General features: G+C 44.9%; 1 protein-coding gene across 4 annotated transcripts in view; it reads right to left on the bottom strand.

Annotated features, from left to right (window-relative positions):
- AMBRA1 (autophagy/beclin-1 regulator 1) overlaps positions 1 to 22,977 on the bottom strand; it is a 154,981-nt gene that overhangs the window by 76,511 nt on the left and 55,493 nt on the right. For 3 of the 4 annotated variants that reach the window (XM_014950364.1, XM_014950367.1, XM_014950366.1), the window contains 2 exons: positions 20,178 to 20,261; positions 19,280 to 19,380 (listed from right to left, as the gene is read on the bottom strand). In XM_014950364.1, the coding sequence (XP_014805850.1) occupies positions 19,280 to 19,380; positions 20,178 to 20,261 (185 nt within the window). The remainder of the gene's footprint in view (positions 1 to 19,279; positions 19,381 to 20,177; positions 20,262 to 22,977) is intronic. The other variant, XM_014950365.1, reaches the window with a different exon arrangement.

The following is a 22,977-nucleotide window of genomic DNA, read 5'->3' as shown; positions in this document are numbered from 1 at the left end:
TCCCGTCACTAAGTCCCTCGCATCATTTCCAAGCCCTTCATTAAACGCTGTCTGCTTTTTAACCTTCACGTCTGTGTTTATTCTCTGCACAAAAAAAAAAACCAGAGCGAAATCTGTGCCTGGCAGGCATTTCCTTTTGTAAAACTCCTTCTTCTTTCCCTTTCTGACTTTTCAGAGCATGAAATGTGCCTGCTAATCCTAATTGCCTCGGATGAAGAGCCTTGCAGAGACCAGACAAAGGGGGCAGCCTTCCACCAAGGAGCTGTGAGCAGGCACCAGACTCTAAGCTCTCGAGTCTCCTGAGCTCCCATCTCACTTTGCCACGTTTCTGAACAACACAAGGACAAATTTCCCCAAGTAATTCCCAGGAACTTGCCTTCCCAAGCTTCCCGTCTCCTGCTGAAAAAGCCCTCCCAGCCCATCTGAGCTCATTGTGCGATGTGACTCAGGCTGGGCAGAGTGCTCAAATATTGCTGCTGTACGTCAAAGCAAAAAAAGCTAAATATCCAAATTTTAACAGTCACTTGCCTGGCTGCATCCCAGTACCAGCTCTCTTACCAAAAGAAAAGTTTGCAAGGTTCCACTGGCACATCCACAGCTGGCCCCTCCATTAGCAGTGCCTCATCCAGTAACACAGACACTGAAACTGAATTGCTTCGGTACGAAGACACTTCTGCCTCCAACAATCAGTAAAGGAATTAATTTTCTCGTCTAGCAGAGTTTGTCTGGATTCAGAGGAATATTTCCACTCCAGCAACAAAAAACCCACAGGATTGCTGTAGCTGCCTAACCAGAATGCCCTTATCACCCCAGACTATAAATACTTAAAGAGTGGGTGTCAAGAGGATGGGGACAGTCTTTTTCAGTGGTGCCCAGGGACAGGACAAGAGATAACAGGCACAAACTTATACACAAAAAGGTCCATCTAACCATGATGAGTAACTGCGTTACTTTGAGGGTGGCAGAGCCCTGGAACAGGCTGCCCAGGGAGGTGGTGGAGTCTCTGTTTCTGGAGACATTCAAACCCCGCCTGGACACGTTCCTGTGCAACCTGCTCTGGGTGGACCTGCTCTGGCAGGGGGTTGGAGTAGATGATCTCCAGAGGTCCCTTCCAACCCCATATCATTCTGTGACTAACGTTTGTGTCCTCTACAATTGTCACACCACTCGCCTTGTCTGCTAGGTCTACTGCAGTTCACCCATTAAACAGCCACTAACGCAGTATCAGCCTAATCCAGCCTTGCCAGAACTGCTGTATGGAGTTTCAGGTATTTCATTGCTCCTGCAATATCTTGAGATTTTCTTGTAGTGACTGTTTGCCGAGACACTTGCCAACTTCAGCCCGTATCCCACACAGGTTATACTTCATCACTGACTGCAGAGCTCCTACATTAGTGTGGCCACAGCTTCAGTTCACACTGAATAATTCATCTCTTGAGCAGAGGCTCAAATTGTGTTGTAACAGCATCTAACCAATATAGCTACGCCAGCAGATAGACACAGAATACACGCAAAAATAACAAGTGAAACTGCTTTTACACAGAAGAGCCTTTTTCATTGTGAGTATGCATTTTAACTAACATGAAATCCTATTAATCCAAACAAATCAGCAAGCCAAATGCCTGCTACCGCCTCTATAGCTCTTACTGCAAGAATGTGTGCTTAGCACAACTTGAAATGTGCGTGTTTTATGCCAAAACACTCATCTGCAGTGGAAAAAAACTCAGCGGTATCTTCGTAGAGCACACGCATGCCTTATCAACCACCCCATTGCAATAACACCAAACTTTCACTAATCCAAGAAGCACTACATTCTCTAGAAGGGTTGGAATTCCTGAGATGTAGCTGTCTATCAGTACAACACCAAGCTTCCACGCTGCAGCCACCTTTCACTGTGGAAATAGCAGCGTGCAGTATTAATAAACAAGCACAAAAAACACATTTGAAGCCTCGTTTTCTTGCCAGTGAATGGAAGAGTTGCAAAAATTCTTACTACCCTTAAACACATCTGAGGACGGCCGTATCACAGCACAAGCCCCACGCAGGGAAGCCTGCAATGAAACTGCTGTGTTAGCTCGGTGACACGGGCTGAGAGAGCACTAAGATAAACACGCTCGAGGGTTGATTACATTTCAGAGTCATAATATCCTGTGAGCAGGATAGCTCTGTGGAGGAAATACTTGTCTGTTCTCAATCTGTACTCCTCCAGGGGAGGTTAAGGTGAAGTCACATGCTCTCCCAGAAAAAAAAAAATAATGCACTTCCATTAATAAGAATGCAGGTCCTGACAACTTAAATAAATTCCACGTAATAAACTAACAAAGTGTCCTAGGGGAAAGGAAGAGCTGACAGGTGGCAGTTATGAAAGATATTTTAAGGGTGCGCTGTACTCATTAAGAGCTTCTCAGACTGGTGGGTCCTGCACGGTCACTGTGTCTGCAAAGAAAACAGGCACTAACCTTCCATGGGGAATACAAAGCTGGAAAGACGTCGTTAAAGGGAACAATTTATGAGGTATCCCCGGTCTGATGGGCAAAAGAAGAGAAGGCAGGACAGGAACTGGGAACTAAGCAGCCAGGCTCGCTGTTTTCTGGGTAAAGCAGTGAACAGGAAGACAACAACAACAAAAGAAAACACACCAGAAAATGAGCAAGCTGGGAAAACACAAAATCTAACAATAGTTTAGCTAATGAGAAGGCAGTTTAAAGCACGGTGAGATGGGAAGGAGGAAGCTCAGGCTGGAAGAACACAATGGGGAGAACACATTGTTTCAACTGGAAAAGAACAAAGTAAAAGAAACCTACAACAAATATAGTACTTGGCTCTTGCAATGCTTTGAATACTTTCTGATGGAGGAATTTTTGAGGGCGGTTTGGGATGATCTAAACGACAGCAATGGAAATGAGACTCATTCCTTTTCACCACTAGTAGGTTCCAGCACCTCAGTGAGTCCCCAGGGATCTCTGCGTAGAGCCAAGGCTCGAGGGGTGACCATGATCCCAGGGAAGGCAGAGCAGGACTGCTCCACACCCTGATGGACCATCGTGTAACACCATGGAAGCAGCTGTGTGACATTCAGAGGCAGGGTCAGAGCTCCCAGAGGGCAGGAGGACTCTCCCCACAAGGAGTTCAGCCAAGCTCATAACCTTGAGGTGACTTCTGTAAATCAGTGCCCCAGCTGAGCTCAACTCATACAGGTCCAAGCCACTGCAATTACAAAAGTGACTACAAAATGAAAAGAGACTAACCCTTTATCCCACTATTTTGAGGAGTATTAAAAGTCAAACTCACAGCCACACAAAGAAAAACTAAGACCTAAACTCAAGACAGTACATCCTAGCTACTCAGCACGCAGACCCTGTGCTGCACAACGGATGGATACTTCAGATGGGTTTTATTTGTTTTTAGGGCAGACCTGACCTTAATCCAGCTTTAATTAGGAATAGGAAGTTCCATTCAAATACGAGGAAGAGCTTCTTTCCGGTGAGGGTGGCAGAGCCCTGGCAGAGGCTGCCCAGGGAGGGTGTGGAGTCCCCATCCCTGGAGATCTTCAAGACCCACCTGGATGCCGTCCTGAGTGATGTGCTCTGGGCAACCCTGCTTTGGCAGGGGAGTTGGACTGGATGATCTCTAGAAGGTCCCTTCCAACTCCCAACAATTCTGTGATTCCATGAATCAGCTCACAATACCTCCAAAGGATACTCAGCATAACTGTCCAAGAAGCTGCTATACAATATACCCACCAACAGCTACTCCATACTCCATTCATAAGCAAGAGTGGAAGGAAATTCAGATGATGAAGGTAGGGCAATCACAATTTACTGGTTTGTGGATCTGGAGATTTGGGCAGGCCATGCATTACTAGAGATAGGGGTCCCAAATTAAAAAGAAACTGTGGTGAGAGGCTCTAAGATCTCATCCTCACAGCAGCAGACACAGAGGTCCAGCTCCTATCAGATCAAAGAATCAGCAATGGTGCTTAGCTACATGCTGTCTCACCTCACCTTTCAAAATCTTTGCAAATCTGTTCCTTTCACGTGGCCTATAAACTCCTCCTCTAAACTTCTTGTTACCGACTCCCTCCCCACCACAACTTAATGTCTCATTTACTATCAGCCTTTCTCTCTCATTACACCTTGCTATGATTTCCACTCTATAAGCACTGGTAGTTATTTGTCTACCCTCAGCCCTCTTTCTCCTTTCTTCCTTCACGCTTTTCAGTGTCCTCGTAATGGGATTTTGGGGGCGGAGGGTGAGGGGAGGTTGGAGGTGGTGGGTGTTTGCTTCCTTCTCCCTGTCATGCTCCCCACCAGATTTTGAGCCTGACCTAGCCCTGAAATCAATTTCCATTCCACCATCTATTGTGAGACAACTCTAATGAAAACTGTCACCAGACCGATTTCCTCCACTATGCAACTTTTCTACTTCTACTATAGCATCTCAGGGAAGACAGCAAGATCTGACTGGGTTGGTCTGTCATGAACCAGAAGACAGATCCTCAAACAACTCGTGTGTGCGGCACACCAGGAGACACACATCACATGGATGGGTGCATGCATGCCCACACCATGAATGCTAATACGAACAATTGTTTGAAAAAAGACAAAGTGTTTCTCCAGCTTAACTGAAACCCACGCCTGCAATCCCAGCTGCCTCATCACCACCTTTGACTCATTCCTCAAACCTTCCCCTCCTCCAGCCTCCATTTCTCCCTGTGCAGAATCTCAGTTGCTTATAAGAAAATAACAGTGACATTACCTTCTCCATCCCTTCAGCCTTCCCTTCCCCTCCTGCAGTTCCTCCCATCGCATCCAGAAGCACCTTCCCAAGCACTCCTTCTATGCACTCCACCTGCCTCTGTGATTTTATCCCCTTCTCCCTATTCCTCTCGTGCCAATTCCCATGCCTTGCCATTTGGCATTACACACTTGTATGCTCTTCTCTTTCCTCTCCTAATACAAATATACATTAACGTCTTGCATCTCTAAATTCCTGAGACTCTCTATCACATTTTGGATGTCTAAGGTGGGAAAGGGAAATGCATTCACTCCCATGTTCTTCTCATCTCTAGCTCTCAAACTGCACCATGTGAACCCTCAGCTGTCACTTCTCTTTTTCTGGTAAGGCCAGTTTGGATCCTCTCCAGCCCACCTTCCATCTCTCAAATACTTCTAAAGCTGCTCTGCTTCTAGTGATGTCCTCCCTGGTCAAAGCTCAGGACTAGTAGTCTGTCATCGTTATCCTTCACTTAGCAAAGGTGATAATATTTTTGATTCTTGGATTACTCCTCCCCTTGCTCTCTGTGAATAACTTCCACCACTACCAATCTCACCACCCCCAAGGATGCTGAAAGGAGACAAATGAGCAATTACAAACAGCACCACAACTTCTTCCACACTGGTCTCTCTCAGCTTGCTGCCAGCTCTGAAGTTATCTAATGGGTCATCAGCCACACCTACGTACCCCTTCCCACCCAGGTGGGTTGTTGAAGCAGGTTGACACAGCTGAAATTGTACAGGGAGTTTCAGGCAGCGCTTGAAGCAAAGGAAACAGATGTGAATATGGCTCCCAGATCAGCAAGAGCTGGTCTCAGAAACCAGGGAATTCAGCAGGACCTGAGAGCCCAGAGTGGTTACCTTGGTAGAGGCTGGCTCACAGCTCCTACTGATTTTGAACTCTCAGAAAGATGGTAACTCCTGAGTGCCGGGGCTGCTGGAGTCCAGCCCACGCTGAGCTCAGCAGGAGAGTGTGTCAACCTACTGCTCAAGAAAGCAAAATACAGCTTCCTTTAGTAGCACTGGCTTGCAGCTCCTGCTTAGTTCAAAACCAGCTCTCCGGGCTCCTGCAGACACTGGAGACCATTCCTTTTTCTGCCTCACTCCAGAGGTGGTGGTATACTGATTTTTAAAAAACAAGGGGGTGGGAAGGGGGAGACGTATATGATGTACACCTCCACCCTCGGTTCCTGCTTATATTTGTTGGTGTACAAAACCTCCTGCTGTCTGCATGAACTTCTGAGGCAAGGAGATAAAAGGCAGTATGAGTTTATAATAGTGCTCTCATCCTGAATAGGGTCCGTGTTTGCTAGTGCACAAATACTGTTTGGATCCTCTGCTTGCTCTTCTTTAAGGATTTCTCTGTCTCATGCAGGACACCTAAACCACCTTACCACACGTTTAACGCTCCAAAAAACCATCCACAAACACAGCTTTTATGTTTTCGGCAAAGTTCACAGCCTAAATTTACTTCCCTAGGCTCTGCCCTTGGCAGGGGCACGTTCCAAAACTCCTCCAGCCTCTGCACAGAGAGGGTGACTTCTTGGTCTGGCTGGCGTTAAGTTAAACCACACAGGTAAAGTAAACCCGTCTGGGATGAGCCAACCCACAGCTCAAAAGGAACTCCAAAAAGGCAGGTAAGTTGTGACTAACCTTACAATACCTTCCCATTCCTCTTCCCTGGTAATCAAGGAAAGCCAGCAGGCCAGAAGCATAAAACCAAAAGAGAGAGCAAGCTGTGGCAATGATACTATTGTGGAGGGAAAACTATCACTGCAGAATCTAATAGCGAGAAACAATCTTCATTGTGCATACACTAACTGGTAATAGATTGATACGTTAATGCTCAGTTATAAAAACAAAACAAAACACCCTCCAGGGTAGCAAGCAGAAAGATCCAGTGCTACAATCCCATCTAGCTGGGAAACGGAGCTAGGAATCAGCACACAGCATCCTTATCAGATCCCTTACACAACATACAACCACGTTGCCGTAGCAAGAGCATCCTCCACCTTTACACCAGGATGGCTATAAAAGTGTCCGTGAGGATATCCTATATTGGGTGTAGCAAATCTGGGCTCAGGGTTTGCTTTGTGGAGGTGGTGTATTTTGGTTTCCCCCCACCTCCCCACCCCCCATTTAAAACACGTAAGCAAAAATCACGACTACTCTCTTCAAAGATGACAGCCAAACGTGGCAGGTCACTGACAATTCCTACCTCCTCCACGGGGCAGATTTTCCAGGGTTCCTGCCTCCCCTCTGCGCTCTGGAGTGTGGGCAATTATTTTTATTCTTTTCCTTTCCCCTTTAAAAAGGGGGCAGCAAGGTGTGGGAAAATACTTTTCTGGCTAAGCGAGCTTTACCACCCACAAAGAGACAGGTCCCCAAGGGGCCCTCACCGCCCACAAAAAGATGAGCACTTCTGCAAAATCTCACCCCTCCTGATATAATGATATGTAGAAACTCATCGCTTTAACAATGCACACAAAAGGAATCAGCCTGCACCTTTCACTTTTAAGAACACCGTCATCTCTCTCCGATACCTTTCTGAATCTCAAAGCCAGCTTTAGCTTCCCAGCCACCATTACAAAGAAAGGCTTATTGGGACAGTCTGCATCAGCAAATACGATATATAATCTTTTTCAGATTCGGCGCTCGCTTCCAGCACTGGGCTGGAACTTCCCCTGAAGCCCAGGCAACAATTTTGTTAGTTTAAACACTCCGTGTACTTGAAAAAACCCACACCTGTTTCAGCAATTAGCCACCATAAGGTAAGCGGTGAACTTGATGCAGCAGGTCTTTCAGAAATAATAAAAAAAAAACAAACCAACACCCTAACACCGCTACTTGGACATCTGCCATGTGTTTCTAGTCCAAATTGGTCTGACATCAGCTTCTGCATCTCTCTGTGCCTGTTGTCTATTGAATTAAAGGGTGCTCTAGCAGGAATCGTTCCCCCACATAGATATATCTAGACCAATCAAGTAACAATGGCTACCTACTACTGCTTTGATTAGCTAAGTGCATTAAGCTTATGTCATTCTATAGCTGAAGTTTTTCCTCAGCTGATTTGTTCTTCAGCTACTTTGTGTCTGCACTTCAGAAGGGCTCAAGAGTCGCACATGGATTTGCCTGCCATCTGGAATGCTGTTAATAAGATCATATAAAAAGACAACAGCAGTTTCATAATCCCCCATATTGCCTGCCTATATAAGGTCTGAGGCATTATCTCTATGTCATTATGACAGGAATTCACGTTCCCTTGGTTCATGTGCAATTCCCCAAACACATTTTCAGAGTCACTACTTTGCACGACACAAACCTTCACAAACTGCAAATAGGACACCCATTACTCGTCCCAAGGTATCCAGTCTCACTCGGGGCTGTAATAATACTCACTTGCCCACAATGTTCCATTGCCTGGATCATCACTGGGAAAGAAGTGACTGGAAGAAAGATCTGCTTTCCAAGTAAACAGATGCCACTGTCACACTCCATATTTTACAACCAACAGACAGAAGTGGATCGACCCCAGACCCCAAACACCCGGTTATTTCAAAGGTCAATGGCAACAGACTGGTAAGACTGAACTTTAAGGTTTTAAGAGTCTCTGGAGTCCTCAACATAGAAAGGACATGGACCTGTTGAAATGAAGATGATCAGAGGGATGGAGCACCTCTCCTATGAAGACAGGCTGAGAGAGCTGGGGTTCTTCAGCCTGGAGAAGAGTATTGACGGTTGGACAAGATGATCTTTGAGGTCCCTTCCAACCTAGAAGGTTCTGTGATTCTCTGATTCTGTGACATGAACCTGTTGAAATGAAGATGATCAGAGGGATGGAGTACCTCTCCTATGAAGACAGGCTGAGAGAGCTGGGGTTCTTCAGCCTGGAGAAGAGAAGGCTCCAGGGAGACCGTAGAGCAGCCTTCCAATACCTGAAGGGGCTACAGGAGAGCTGGGGAGGGACTCTTTGTCAGGAAGTGCAGTGACAGGACAAGGGGTAATGGTTTTAAATTGAAAGAGGGGAGATTTAGATTAGATACCAAAAAGAAATTCTTTACCCTGAAGGTGGTGAGACACTGGAACAGGTTGCCCAGGGAAGCTGTGGGTGCCCCATCCCTGGAAGTGTTCAGGGCCAGGCCGGATGGGGCTTTGAGCAACCTGGTCTGGTACAAGGTTGGAACTTGATGATCTTTAAGGTCCCTTCCAACCCAAACCATTCTATGATTCTACGAAGAGTCCTTAGCAGCTGGTTTGTTTGAAATACATCTCACCTCAGGCCCAGAGTCATTCCACAGAAGTGCCTCCTTTAACTGTCCAGAATCTTCCCTGTTGTTTCAGCCTAATTCAAAGCCTTGAGTACCCCTCTGCTCCCATTTGAACCATCTTCCACCAATGCCCATGGAAACCTAGGTACCAGGGCTGGTAACAATAACCCTGCGATTACACCATCATCTCTGCTGGGGAACATGATGGTAAAAGTGTAATTATCACTTCAAGGCTCTGTACTGGGGACCTCTAAGGGCTTTAATAGGACTTTTGCCTGTGGAGGACAAAGTCATACACATTTCTCTAACAAACTTCACTCCGAGGACACCGAACAGCAAACATCTCCACAACTCCTGAAATACAGCCAGTCGCAGGCAGTGTCTGGCACACTTGAGTAAATGCAGATCTTTCCAACTACTGCTAATCTCAGTGCAGTCACATTTCCAGATACTACCCAAAAATCCCCTGACACCTCAGACCTCATAATACATATCCTGTAAAAAAAAAAAAAAAGAAAAAAAACCAAACAAACAATGGTCTGCACTCACTCTGACCAGAAAAGTTGTGCTCATTCTAATCTCATTTGCAAATAAAGTTGTAAATTATGCTCATAACATACAGCCACTAATCCACACCAATTCTTTCTATGCTACAGAAGTAGACAAATGAGGGGTTTTGGGATTTCAGTTCAGCTTACCAAAAGGAACCGAAAATGAGAGATTCTTGGCACAAAGTATCCTCATGGAAAGCTAGTAACAAAGTGTTCTGCAGTAACATCTGCTCTCTCAGACAAACCTTCAAAGAGCAGAAGTCCTCTGCAGTAACCACCGTCATAAGGTTTTACAATAGGCTTAGGAGATAATGCCAATACATGCAACCAGCAGCAGCTGTACCTACTGCTGAAATATGGTGATTAACACACCTTCAGCTAAAACAAACTCCATTCTCACCTACGCTGAACCCAAACATCATGTCACTGCACCCGTGCATTCATACAGCTCAGAGAATCACTGAAGATTGAGGGTGGAAAGGACCTCTGGAGATGCTCTAGTCCTACCCTCTACTCAGAGCAGAGTCAGTCTCCAGTCAAACTTGGAAGGACCTCTGGAGATGCTCTAGTCCTACCCCCTGCTCAGAGCAGGCTTAGTTACAGCAGGCTACAGGGGCCTATCTCCAGTCAACCTTGGGTATCTCCAAGGATGGAGCCTCCACAACCTCCCTGGGCAACCTGTTCCAGCATCGGGTATCTCCAAGTATGGAGACTCCACAACCTCCCTAGGCAACCTGTTCCAGCATTTGAATGCTCTCACAACAACAAAAAAAGTTTTCTTAAGTTCAAATGGACTTTCCATTTGTGTCCATTGCCTTTTGTCCTTTCACTGGGCACCAATGAGAAGATCCTAGCTCTCTTTGTCTTCATTCCCTCAGGTGTTTATATACCACGATAAGATCTACCCCTGAGACCTGTCTTCATTCCCTCAGGTGTTTATATACCATGATAAGATCTACCCGACCTCTCTTCTCCAGTCTGAACAGGCCCAGCTCCCTCAGCCTCTCCCCCCAAGTCAGAGTCTCCAATCCCTTAATCATCTTTGTAGCCCTTTGCTGCACTCTGAACAGGCCCAGCTCCCTCAGCCTCTCCCCTCAAGTCAGAGTCTCCAATTCCTTACTCATCTTTGTAGCCCTTTGCTGCACTTGCTCCAGTACATCCATGCCTTTCTTGCACTGGGAGCCCAGAATTGGACAAAGCACTCCAAATGTGGCATTACCAGGCCTGAAGAGAAGGATCATCTTCAATCTGCTGGCAATGCACTTCCTAATTCAACCCTGCGTACTGTTGGCCTTCTTTACTGCAAGGCCACATTTGGTGACTCATGTTCAACTTGTTGCCCACCAGGACCCCAGGTCCTTTTTTGCAAAGATACCTTCCAGTCAGTAGGTCCACAGCCTGGACTGGTGGATGGGGTCATTCCTCTCCAGGTGCTGGACTTGGCATTTCACTGAACTTTCTAAGATTTGATGGCCCATTTCCCTGCCTATGAAAGTCCCTCTGAATAGCAGAAGAGCTTTCTGGTTCTTCACCTACTCCTCCCAGTTTTGCTGAGGGTACACTCCCACCCATCACCCAGGTGATGAATGAAGATGTTAAACAGTATGTATTGGCCCCCAAGCAGATCCCTGAACAGGTCAAAGTCTGTTTTCCTGAAGAACTTTTCCCACAACACTATCCTCTAGATACTTCCTTATTTATCTGTGTATGCTTGAAGTGGGCCTTTTTTACTTTTTGAGGCAGGAAACCAAAAGAGCAAAATATGATGAAAGATCTAGAAAACATCCACTGACAAGACATAAGGCTAATTCACTTAAAAATAAAACTTGATTACGGTACTCGTGCATTTGCTTAGCTAATATGGTAGCTTGTGAGGCATAAGAAATAAAATAAGTTTAAAAAAAAAAAACCACATTCAAAATATCTAGAAGAAAAAGCTGCAGAAAGAGAGAAAGGGTACAGACTCTCCCAAGAAAACTTAATTATCTGCTGTAGACAGTGGTAGGGTTTGTGTACCGAGAGGGGGCGTGTAAGTGGAAAGCAACTCCACCTTTTCAGTGGATAAATGTAGAAAATAAAGAAAGCAGGTGAGCAGCACTGATCAAGAGTAAAACTATACAATACACTGGCACTGCCACTCTGCCAAGCAGCGTTCACCTCTGGAAGCAAAACACCCATGAAAAAGCACTTTCCATGCAAACCAAAAGCTGTTGCTTTTCCTTCTCTCAAAAGTTCCCGCTTTCTTTGTTTCTTGTACCACCTTGTTGTTTCGTTTAATCCCTTCTGCCCAGGCTCCTCTCTAGATACCATCTTTTCTGCACTCAGCATCAAGGCAGGATGGAACCCTTAGGCATGTAAGGTATCCACAGCACTCTTCCAAAGCTCCCTATATAATCAGTGATAACCTGGCAACTTCACAGAATATTCAGAGCACCTAAGTTCAGGTGATGAATCAGAGCAGAAGTTCTCTTTCTGTGCTAACCATACAGGAAGCTTACCCTCCCGAGTCAGATGCCCCCAAAATTGCAGTGTAAATACCCCCCCATAGCACACATAGCTGTGGATTCTTATTTCCAGTTGACTCACGTCTCTCTCAATTAACATATTCCCAGACTTCGCAGATTGAGATGAGCAATGGCTTGAGCTTCAAAAACATGAAGGAAAGACAAGAACAGTAAGGACTGAGCAAGAGCAAGCTTTAAAGCACTAATAGCATTATTTTGGCTCTTTAGTTCACCTTTATTGTGCAACATTTAAGAGACTTTTTTTGGACTGTCTCCTGCTCTAAGGTGGGAAGGGGCAGGTCTTTCAATATAAAGACATTGATACACAAAATTCTACAAATTCTAGAAATTAAACTGGTTTGGGAGTCACTCAAACCTTGAGAGTACTCTAGTCTCCGGAATCAAATAGGTGACAGCATCTTACAAGGGTTCTGATGCAAGTTCATTCCCTCTATCCTTCAGTCTCTAGTGCTTTACACTTTTACTGTCCCAATCAAAGAATTCAAACTGAATCTGTTCACAGCTGACAACGGAGAAGTGTCTGTGCCCACAGAGCACCTTTGCTGGTAAATGGAAGCAGCAAGTGAACAGAAGTGTAGAGCAAGCAGAGCATTGTAAGTAGACAGCCAGATTAACGTTCTTCCATTCCAGCACACAAAGCAGCCTGACATTTTCTAGCTATCTGTGTTTTTTGTTAGCTGGTCTTCTAGAGCTCTCAAATCATCTTGGTCCTATTGTAAGTAGACAGCCAGATTAACGTTCTTCCATTCCAGCACACAAAGCAGCCTGACATTTTCTAGCTATCTGTGGTTTTTTGTTTGCTGGTCTTCTGGAGCTCTCAAATCATCTTGGTCCTGGTCTGTAGAGCTGTGCATCACCTCAAGCACATCTGAAAGACAGGAGCATCTCGGAACAGAATTCACAGCTCACTGACACCGTACGCAACGGAATGGGATTCGGTCAAGAAGACTTGAGCCATGGGAGGCAAACACACCTGCAACGCCAGAGGAACTGGAGAATCTGCCTGCAATATGGTTTCCAAGGCAACCAAAGCAGCCTCTTATCATGATCACTTTCATCATTAGAGCAGAAGCGAAAGGTTACTGGGCTAATTCTAGTTGCAGCAGCAACCAATACTGTATCCAATTAGATGTACCACAGGCTCATCAACGTCTATTTTAACTGGCTTTAGGTTTGAGCCATTCACTTGTATTTGAACATTAGCCCTTAACACTGCTAGAGTGATCAACAGATTGGGAACGCGCACCAGGAGGCATCTTAGCTACTGGGTCTGATTTGAACACTTGACAGGGAGAGGCCATCACCCTAACTCTTCTTATGAAAACTATCATATGCTCACACAGATCTTCCTGTCACAGAAGGAGGACAACATTTATCCAGCATCTTAGCTAATTTTCATCCTGATGAAGCTTGAAATGCTCCAAGAATTGCGCGTTAGCAGTTTCTGGCTGAAGTACAGAAATTCACTTGAAGACACGTGACCTAGAATTCTCCTGGGAAGCCAGCTTTGAAGAATGGGATAGTTTATGTGATTCTGGGTACACAGCAGCTGACCATTGTACTTTGAAGTCCTAGATCCCAATTAAAAGCAGGCTATCAACTGATTCTTAGCTTCACCTATAGCTTCAGCCCTACCCCAGCCTAACAAGGCCATGGACAGAGAGCTTTGTTGGGCAAGCCCAGCAGAGATATCCAAAGCTGCACTATTATTACTCTTGCAGCAGATCACACTCAGAATAGGCATGGGGTACGGAAAAATCTTTGAACATATGTAAGTGTTCAGTCTCTGGCCTGAATCTATTACCCTGAAATAGCAATAAAATTACTCAACTGTAAATGCATAGCGTCGTATCACAGAAGTCCTTAAGCCATGCTCATCCTGGATCTCCCCATGAGGGCAAGGACCCAGAGCAACTGCACTGGATCGCATTCAGACAGATACAAGTCTGGTAGCAAAGCCAGAATAGACAAACATGATCTGTGTTCATGCAAGGAAAAATATTTTGTTTGTTGAGATACGTGTAACTGAATAGATGCCTATTAAAACAAAGTGACAGGACACAAGGATTTCACAAAGCCAGGGAACTCTATCATAAACCAGTAAACTTTCATCTGCAGGTCTCCTGCTGAGTGACAGGAATGTCAACAAACCTGCATCTCTGTCAATTTTTAAAGCCTCCTGCAAAGTTCCTTGGCAAATACTGACTTTCTTCTTCCTCCGAGCTTCACTGAACTGAAACTAAAGCCTTCTTTGTTCCACTATACCATTAGCATGTCTGTGTCCATCCCGAGGTAGTCCATTACTAGAAAGCCTAAAGGAAAAGTTCACGTAGGCAAACAAGAGGTCACAAGCACTTCAAGGGCAATGAAGTGGATCTTGTTTTAAAATGGTTTTAGTGATTTTTTTAAAAGAGATATTAAAAGTACATCTGCCTAATATCAAATGCCAAAAATATCTGCGACTTGACCTTCAAATTACTTTGCAGTGTCGTGCTCACAATGTGAATTAGAAGAAAGAGAAATGTATTTTTAAAAAACCTAAACAAACCAAAACCAACAAACAAACCAAAACCAACAAACAAACCAAAACCAACAAACAAACCAAAACCAACAAACAAACCAAAACCAACAAACAAACACCCCAAACAAAACAAAGGATAGAAATATTCAGCTCAAAGAAAACAAAGGAAAAAAAGCAGTAGGAGGTGGTAAACACAATACTGAGCTGTGTGTTTCTTGGATCCAGAGCCAGGTGTGTTAACGCTGCTGAACTTTGCAGTAGTACTAACTCCCATTACAAAAGGTGTAACCCCATCCCACAGAACAGCTCTTTGGGATCTCCAGGGAAGCACAGAGGAAGGAAGGAAAAAAATTAAAAGAAGAAAAAACCCCACTCCAGTGGCTTGCAAATAGCGGAGAACCCAAGAGACTAGAAGACTGAAATGGCCCCACGATGTGGTATTGGGCTTGCGTTGCCACATGCAATTGGCATCAGAAGCCAAAATGTGTTTACTGCTTTCACCATCACTTTAGCAAGCAACCACATCAACTGGCTTTCACAGTATGGATGTTTCCTTGGAGACCACAACCCCACCACTTATAGCAGTTCACCAAGGAGAGGAGAGTCCGGAGGGCAGCTTACAGCCCACACCACCAAGAGCTTTAGAAGAGCTGCCAAATGAACTCTCAGGTTCTTTGATGAGCCTTGAAATAAAAGGGGAATGTGGAAGACTGAAAAATATGCTAGTATTATACCAGTATTTTAAAAGGTTGAAACAGGATGAGACATGTCAGTCTTGTCAGCATGACATTGATTCCAGACAAAATAATGAAAAAGCTGATATAAGACTCAGTTAATAAAGGATTAAAGGAGGACAGTGTAATTACTGCCAATCAACAGAGACTTTACAGGAAAATATAACTTGTCAAACTACCAACACTTTTTGGTGTGATTACAAGTTTGAACGCTCAAGGTAGCAATGTTGATGCAATATATTTTTCACATGGTGTTTTACCTGGTGATGCAGCACAACCGTTATCAGCAAACTGATAGGTCTGAGCCGCACCAGTAGATACGGAGTCAGGCAGGAAGGAGCTACTGGGATTCGTTGTTGTTCCAGTGCTACATGCAAATGAGGCTGCTGGCATGGAGACATCTCTGTCTGTCATGTTGACTAGTAGCGCTTCGTTCTCCCCCTGAACTCCCACTTACTCTTACCCATCTGTTGTCACCTTTCCTATACTTCTCCTGGAAGCCACCAGGGATGGCTACCAGTCCCTGTCTGGTACGAAGGAATTCTCTAACCCTGACCTAAGGGTTAGAGAGCTGGTACGAAGGAATTCTCTAACCCTGACCCAAGCCCTGCCTGCCAGGTCAAGAGTCATTCTGCCAAACCTACTGTGTTGCTGCACAGATGATGCTCCTTGTTTGTTGTGTGGGTGTCTATTTTTGTCAGTTCGGTTGACGGTTGGACAAGATGATCTTTAAGGTCCCTTCCAACCTAGAAGATTCTGTGATACTGTGATTCTGTAAGCCCTGCCTGCCAGGTCAAGAGACATTCTGCCAAACCTACCGCGTTGCTGCGCTAGCCCCTCCGCTTAGAAAACCTGTGATTTTTAGCTGTTCATGAAGTCGGGCTGCTCTAAGAATTTATTCACAAGGCAGCCTTTTCCTAGCGTGGAGCTATTGTCTCTAACAGTCGCAGGAGAACAATACTTCAACAACAGAAAGCTGTTCACAGAAAACAGACAGCTGAAAGGGAACGTGGACAGAACCTGACAGCAAGAGCCTCGACATAAAGAAATGTAGTCAGTACACCACAAAAAAATTCACATACCATAAGAGCTCTGTCTGTTGTTTTTATTTCCCCTCTGCGTGCAGTAGTTAAGTGGGGTAGAGGACAGAAATGTAATGGGGTGCATTTCCCCAAAAACCAGCTCTCGCTCACAGCTGACCACAGAAGCCTATTGTCATTTTTTAGAAAGCTGTCAGGTTAGGAACACGGGAGGGGGTTGGCATCTTTGCTCAAATGCTGTAGAGGTTACATAAGAAACACATTTGGCATTTATGCACTTAAACGTAATTCAGAAATGACAGTCTGGATACATGGTAGGATGAAGCAATTTAAGGCACTCAAGCTTAGATTAGTCTGTGTTAATGGGAAGACAGATGACTGATTTTTCCCTGCAGCCAAGGCCAGCAACCTCACCCATAACTACCAGGCCAGGGTTAAAGCACTTTTGAGCTCGAGGAGAGCTTTTTCATTATGATAGTGAGGAAAAAACTACCAAAAGCTTTGGCACAGGCTAAGTAAAAAAGAAAACATACTATCAGCACTGCAACTTACAATGGCTCTGAAATAAAATATTGAAAATCACAACGCTGCTGCCCAACACAAAAAATTCTCTAACTATTCCACAATTGCAACCTTATTTTCTAGTTCTCATCTTTCATGCCTCCACTTAATATTTACAACTTCAATCCTCCTGGTTTCTGTGACACATTAACATGTTTTTGAGCACAAATGTAAAAAACATTTTGAAAGCTGAAAGCGTAAATACAGACTAAAGTAAACAGAATATTAAAACAAAGTATCACAACCAGCTGCTGTATTAGGAGAATTAATTTTATATTTAAATCAATAAAAGCCTTTACTGTGGAGTCCCAGCCATTCCCAGCAACGTGAGGTTCCATGACGATTGATTAAGGAAATTGGATTCTCAATTCTCAACTGGAATTAGGGCCATGAAAATGATCAGAGGGCTGCAGGACCTCTCGTATGAAGACAGGCTGAGAGAGCCAGGGTTGTTCAGCCTGGAGAAGAGAAGGCTCTGGGGAGACCTTAGAGCCCTTCCAGTACCTAAAGGGGCTACAGGAGAGATGGGGAGGGACTCTTTATCAGGGAGTGGAGCCATAGGCTGAAGAGTAATGGTTTTAAACTGAGAGAGGGGAGATTTATATTAGATATTAGGATAAAATTCTTTCCTGTGAGGATGGTGAGACACTGGCCCAGGTTGCCCAGAGAAGCTGTGGCTGCCCCATCCCTGGAGGTGTTCAAGGCCAGGCTGGATGGGGCTTGGAGCAACCTGGTCTGGTGGGAGGTGTCCCTGCCCAGGGCAGGGGGGCTGGAACCAGATGATCTCTTTAAGGTCCCTTCCAACCTGAACCATTCTATGATTCTATGATAATGCAGGAGCTAATAATCCTTGTCTTAGGTAGGCTCTGCACAGTGCCATACAGAAAAGATTGATCTTGATTGTTGAGAGTCCCATGATTACAACTTCTGCCTTCTTTTGTTAATCTTGGCACGTGCACACGCAACAAACAGCAAGTACATATATTTTGGGGCTCAAATTCCCCAAAATGTGCAAGGAGAAAAAGCCAGACTGTCTCCCAGCCATTAAAGAACAGCCAAACTGCAAAGAGGACTGGAGGAGGGTTGAAGGCAGGTGTCTGCAGCAAAGTGGGGCCACATAAGAGTTCTGCAGCGTTCCCTTGCAGCAAGTTATTATCTCCCAGTGCACTGTTTCCAAGTGCCTACAGCCAAACCCACACTGGCATCAAGCACAGGAAAGTACATGAGAGCTCCACTCTTTCCTAAGGAAAAAAACCACAGAGGTGCTTTGGAGGGTAGCCTTTGGTTGAGCTCTTGCTATTACTGCAACAGCAAGGTCGATGAACCACACACTCAAACCAAAATGGCCAGGGAAACACAAGTCTGGGAGGTGCCAGAAATCTGCTACCAAAGACAAGTCACTCAGGAACAACAACAGTTCCACCCCAGAATGGTTGGGAGAACTCCAATGAAGACTCTTAAGAAAAGGTTAGATAAATCCTGTCCAAATTGGTTTAGGTATAGTTGATCCTGCCTTAGGATAAGGAAAAGGGTCACGCAGCCTCTTGAGAAACCTTTCAGCGCTCCTTTTAGTGGTGGTCCTGGGATTACCCACAGGAATGAAGGCAACCACAACCTACCTGTCCATACATCATCCCTCGTTCTCCCCCGAGATCCAAGATGACTCCTCTGCACCAGGGTTAATTACAGAGCAACTCAAATCCAGCCAAAAGAGACTCACCCTCAAGATGTGTCATCTATAACTATCTCATTCATGAACTGCCAGAGTGCCATACTCCTCCTCTCCCCCCCACCTCCCTTCTTCCCACCTCCGCCTGCCCTTTAAGGCTCCCAAATGCCTGTGTGCTGTATGTGGTGGCAGCTGAGTTTTTTAATATGCACTTATTAAGATCCTAATTGAATCCCGCATTGCCTTGTGTGCATCTTGCCAGCCGGAACATGAACAAGGCACCCTATAATTCAATTAGAAGGACCTGCAGCAAGCTGATCATTAGTCTGTCAGGTTGTTAAGAAAAAGACATCTAGGGACAGGGGAGAAGGTTAAACAAAGGGAGAATTGTTAACAGCACCCCTCCCCAATTCGTGCAGGGACTCCCATAGGCATACTTGAAGTGTGAAATCTGCAATGCACGAGCACTTGAACGACAGCTCACCGCATCACTCTCTAACAGTCCTTTCTCTTGTTTCAGGAGACTTAACCAGAACCTCAGAAGCTGGAATTAGACTTTTCCTCATCAATCCTCCTCTGCTCAGATTCACGAGAAAAATCCTATGTGACTACTGCAAACAAGGTGATCTCATTACCTGCCAAAACCCTGTTGACAGAGGAATGGGTGGCCAGACCAGGTTGTCCCCGCTCATGGAAAATCCCAGCATAAGGCAAGTATTCTGGTAGCAAGAAGCGTCTGCAAAACAAAAAGAGTCAACTTACATGGAGAATGACATCATAGAACCATAGAATGGTTTGGGTTGGAAGGGACCTCAAAGATCATCGAGTTCCAACCCCCCTGCCATGGGCAGGGACACCTCCCACCAGACCAGGTTGCTCCAAGCCCCATCCAGCCTGGTCTTGAACCCCTCCAGGGATGGGGCATCCACAACTTCCCTGGGCAACCTGTTCCAGTGTCTCACCACCCTCATAGTAAAAAATTTCTTCCTGAGATCTAATCTGAATCTTTTTTCTTCCCAGTATACATCCCAGTATACTACAGCCCTGGACAGAAACTGCAATTACTTTGAGGAAATTTGACTATATTCCAGCAGACTACAGCAGAGGGAAGGCTGGACTCCCCTGCTTAGCCAAGCAGTTCACTGCCTCAAACAAAAGGCAAGTTACAGATTAGATCCTCCTCTGATGAATGTGGCTGTGAAGAGCAGCATTAAGCAAATCCTTTACCTCCTACAATAGCTTTCTGATCTCAAACCAGCACGTTGCACTGAGAATCTCTGATCAGACTCTTTTCTCCTCCTATTCTGCCTTCACACCACAGCCACAACCTGCAGGTAAGAAGCACTAGGACCACGCATTGTCCTTCAAACGTCACAGGATGAACTGATCACACTACCACGCCATCTCAGGGGGCCTAGAAATTGCAAACCAAGAAAACCGCAGTCCCGTGCCACAAAAGGAATCCATCTGAAAGCACCAGAGAGCTGTACTGCAACTGGTACCTCCAGGATTTCCACAGCCTTTTACTCTTACCTCGGGACAAAGCGCCCCAGCGACGGCGCAGACATGCGGGCATTCCGGGGAGCTCGGTGCCTGGAGCGGTCTCCATTGTCCCTTCAGCAAAAGAAAAAAAAAAAAAAGATATTCTACATTAAAAATACTTTGTAATAAAGTATTATCCAAGAAAAGAAAAGAAAAACCTGACAACGTTACCTAGTCATCCTGAGTACGCCATTGAGATTTAATGGTTCTCTTGCATAAATCACATGCTTCTAACGTTCCAAATGCATACAACCTGCTGTACCTGACAGTACCTGACCTTACTCCTGACAGTTTTCCATATGGGTAGCCTAATGTCCACTTTTTCCATGGTTTGATAGCATCTCAAAATTATCAACAAAACCACAGAGGGTCCATGAATCTGTGTTAGCACCAGAGCAAACAAACGAGAAACCTTGTAATTTGTACTGGGAGAGCAAAAGCAAGCACACTACAGTCCTGATGAGAACTTTGTTTGTCAAAAAGATCAGTTAATTTTCATTTTTTCATTCCCAGAAGTGCAGGTGAAAGAACATTATCTGCAGACTACTCTTTTGCACTCCTTTCCTCAAGGTCCAATCTAAGCACCATCACAACTTAAAGACAACCTCACCTTTCAACAGCTTCTCCAGTGAAGTCGGAAATGTTAGGTGGTTTCAGAGAAAACTGTACCTCCTCAAACACCTCTCATTCTGTTTCACAATAAATGTATGGGCCTTGGGGAAGGACGGTCTAGTATCTATTATCCAACAGTAGATACAGGAAAGTTTTCTTCCCCAGGAGGGCAGTGCACCACTGAACAAGTTACCCAGACAGGCTGCGGAGCTGAGATCCATGGAAGTCTCATGACTGAAGGCAGACAAAGCCATGGCTGACCCATTCTGATTTTGGCAATAACATCCGTAGAACAAGCAGGAGGACAAACTGGAGCACCTCCAGAGTCCCCCAGCAAACAAAATTCCTGATATTGCATTCATAGGTCACAACAGGACCTGTAATTACACAGCACTAAAGCTGCAAGGAAAATAATGAGACTCCATCAGTGACTCTGGAGTTCTGAAACAGACCTCCGCAGCGCTTTATTCTGCATTCAGAAATTTCCTCTCTGCATGACCTCGCACAAGCAGCAACTCTGTTCTCCCCAGACTCCAGATCCTCATCTGTAATTGCAGCCCTACGTCTCCTTCCCGGGCAGTTGTGGGGAGAATATTACTTGCGGAGCCTTGGAATCACTAGGAAACTAAATATTCCTTATGCAACACACTTAGAAGCACATTCCAAACCCACTCCAGCAAGCTGTGCATTTTAGAAAAATTTTTTGTTTTGCTTTTTTAAAGTCAATGAGCAAGAAACGTGGGCTGAGAAGAAAGTCCATTACGTGGCTGTTTCCCACACACTTGAGGAACCAGGAACACAAGAGCAGAGGTTGTTCTGCAAAGCTCGTTAGCATTTCAAGCTATTTTCACCAAAACCAAATCTAAATCAAAGCTTCCATTTCAAACGCAGCATTTGCAGTTCACAGCCAAAGCCGCGCCTCGCCCTGAGGTTTCTCTGTAACCAGCAGGGTTCCCAAAATCAGCAAAGGAAAACCTGCTGCTGTTCTTTTACTGGAAACCTCCAGCCCATTAAGATGCGGATCAATAATAGAAGGAATCCTGCAAACTCCAGTGCTGACATACTAACTTTTCCTGGTAAAGGGAAAAGGCCAAAGGAGAAAAAGAAAAAAAACAAACCAAAAAGCGTCACGTTCCAGATCTTGCCACACACAGTAAGAGCTAGTGCAAGTCAGACAAGAAATACACTTTTTAGAAGTCCGTGTAGCAGTTTTTGCATTCAATTTGGGCATTAACTAGAATTAGAAGATGCTTCTGAAAAGGACAAACATCAGCACAAGGAACTGTGCCCTGCAAAACTCTCCAGTTGAAGAGAATGTCTGCAGCAGGTTTCAAAAGGAATGAAGAATTGGCTCCAACAGACAAAAGACAACAAAGGTGCCAAGTCTCCCACAGCCCAAATCAAGAGATCTAAAGCAGCTAATTGTTCAAGTTCTTTAAAACGCCGCTAGCCAATGCTCTTAGCATCCATAAAAGCACTTCAGGACACAAATTTTCTAATCAAGGAGACTTTCTGATGCGAGAACTCCGTTCTGTGCTGTCCTGCTGTGCATATAATCCTCCTCCAATAAAAAAAATGCCCAGAAGGGAAAAGATATAGACTAGACTTTTCTTCAGTTTTCACCATGACAGACATAGCATCTACTGATTCAAGATACAGCAATCTATTTTTATCATCCCTTTAAAAAATAATTCAAGAACACCACACCCAAACAGCCACTGCCCTGTAACTCAAACAGCAGAACTGGGAATGAGAAACAGTGACTATCCTTTGAGAATGCTGGAATTCCCATTTACTGTAACGGAAGCGTAAGATACACTCTCCTTTGCTAAAGGGGAATATTACTAAACATTACTCTGAAACACTAATTTACAGAGTGTTTTATATCTAAACTCCCATGCTCGACTCCATACAAGAGGGTTTTTAAGCGTCTACGGCTGAAAAGCTAGAACAGCTGACATTATCCTGGTGCCAGCTGAAGATTATTTCTGCACCTTCTAAAAAGGAAAATAAAAAAAAAAAAAAACACCACCCTACAGATCAGTGAGGATGGGTGGCACTTTGTGTTATTTCTGTACCACATAGAGCCTGCTGACAGAGGGAGGAGAGCAGATGTTAGCACGACTGCAGTGCCAGCATGAAGCACTACAGTAAGAAATGAGAAGTTTCCAAAGTTCTC

Source organism: Calidris pugnax, unplaced genomic scaffold, assembly GCF_001431845.1.
Source record: "Calidris pugnax isolate Ruff unplaced genomic scaffold, ASM143184v1 scaffold68, whole genome shotgun sequence".
NCBI classification, from domain to species: Eukaryota; Metazoa; Chordata; class Aves; order Charadriiformes; family Scolopacidae; genus Calidris; species Calidris pugnax.
The sequence above is the reverse complement of the archived record's forward strand: the minus strand, read 5'-3'. Positions and strand labels throughout refer to the sequence as shown.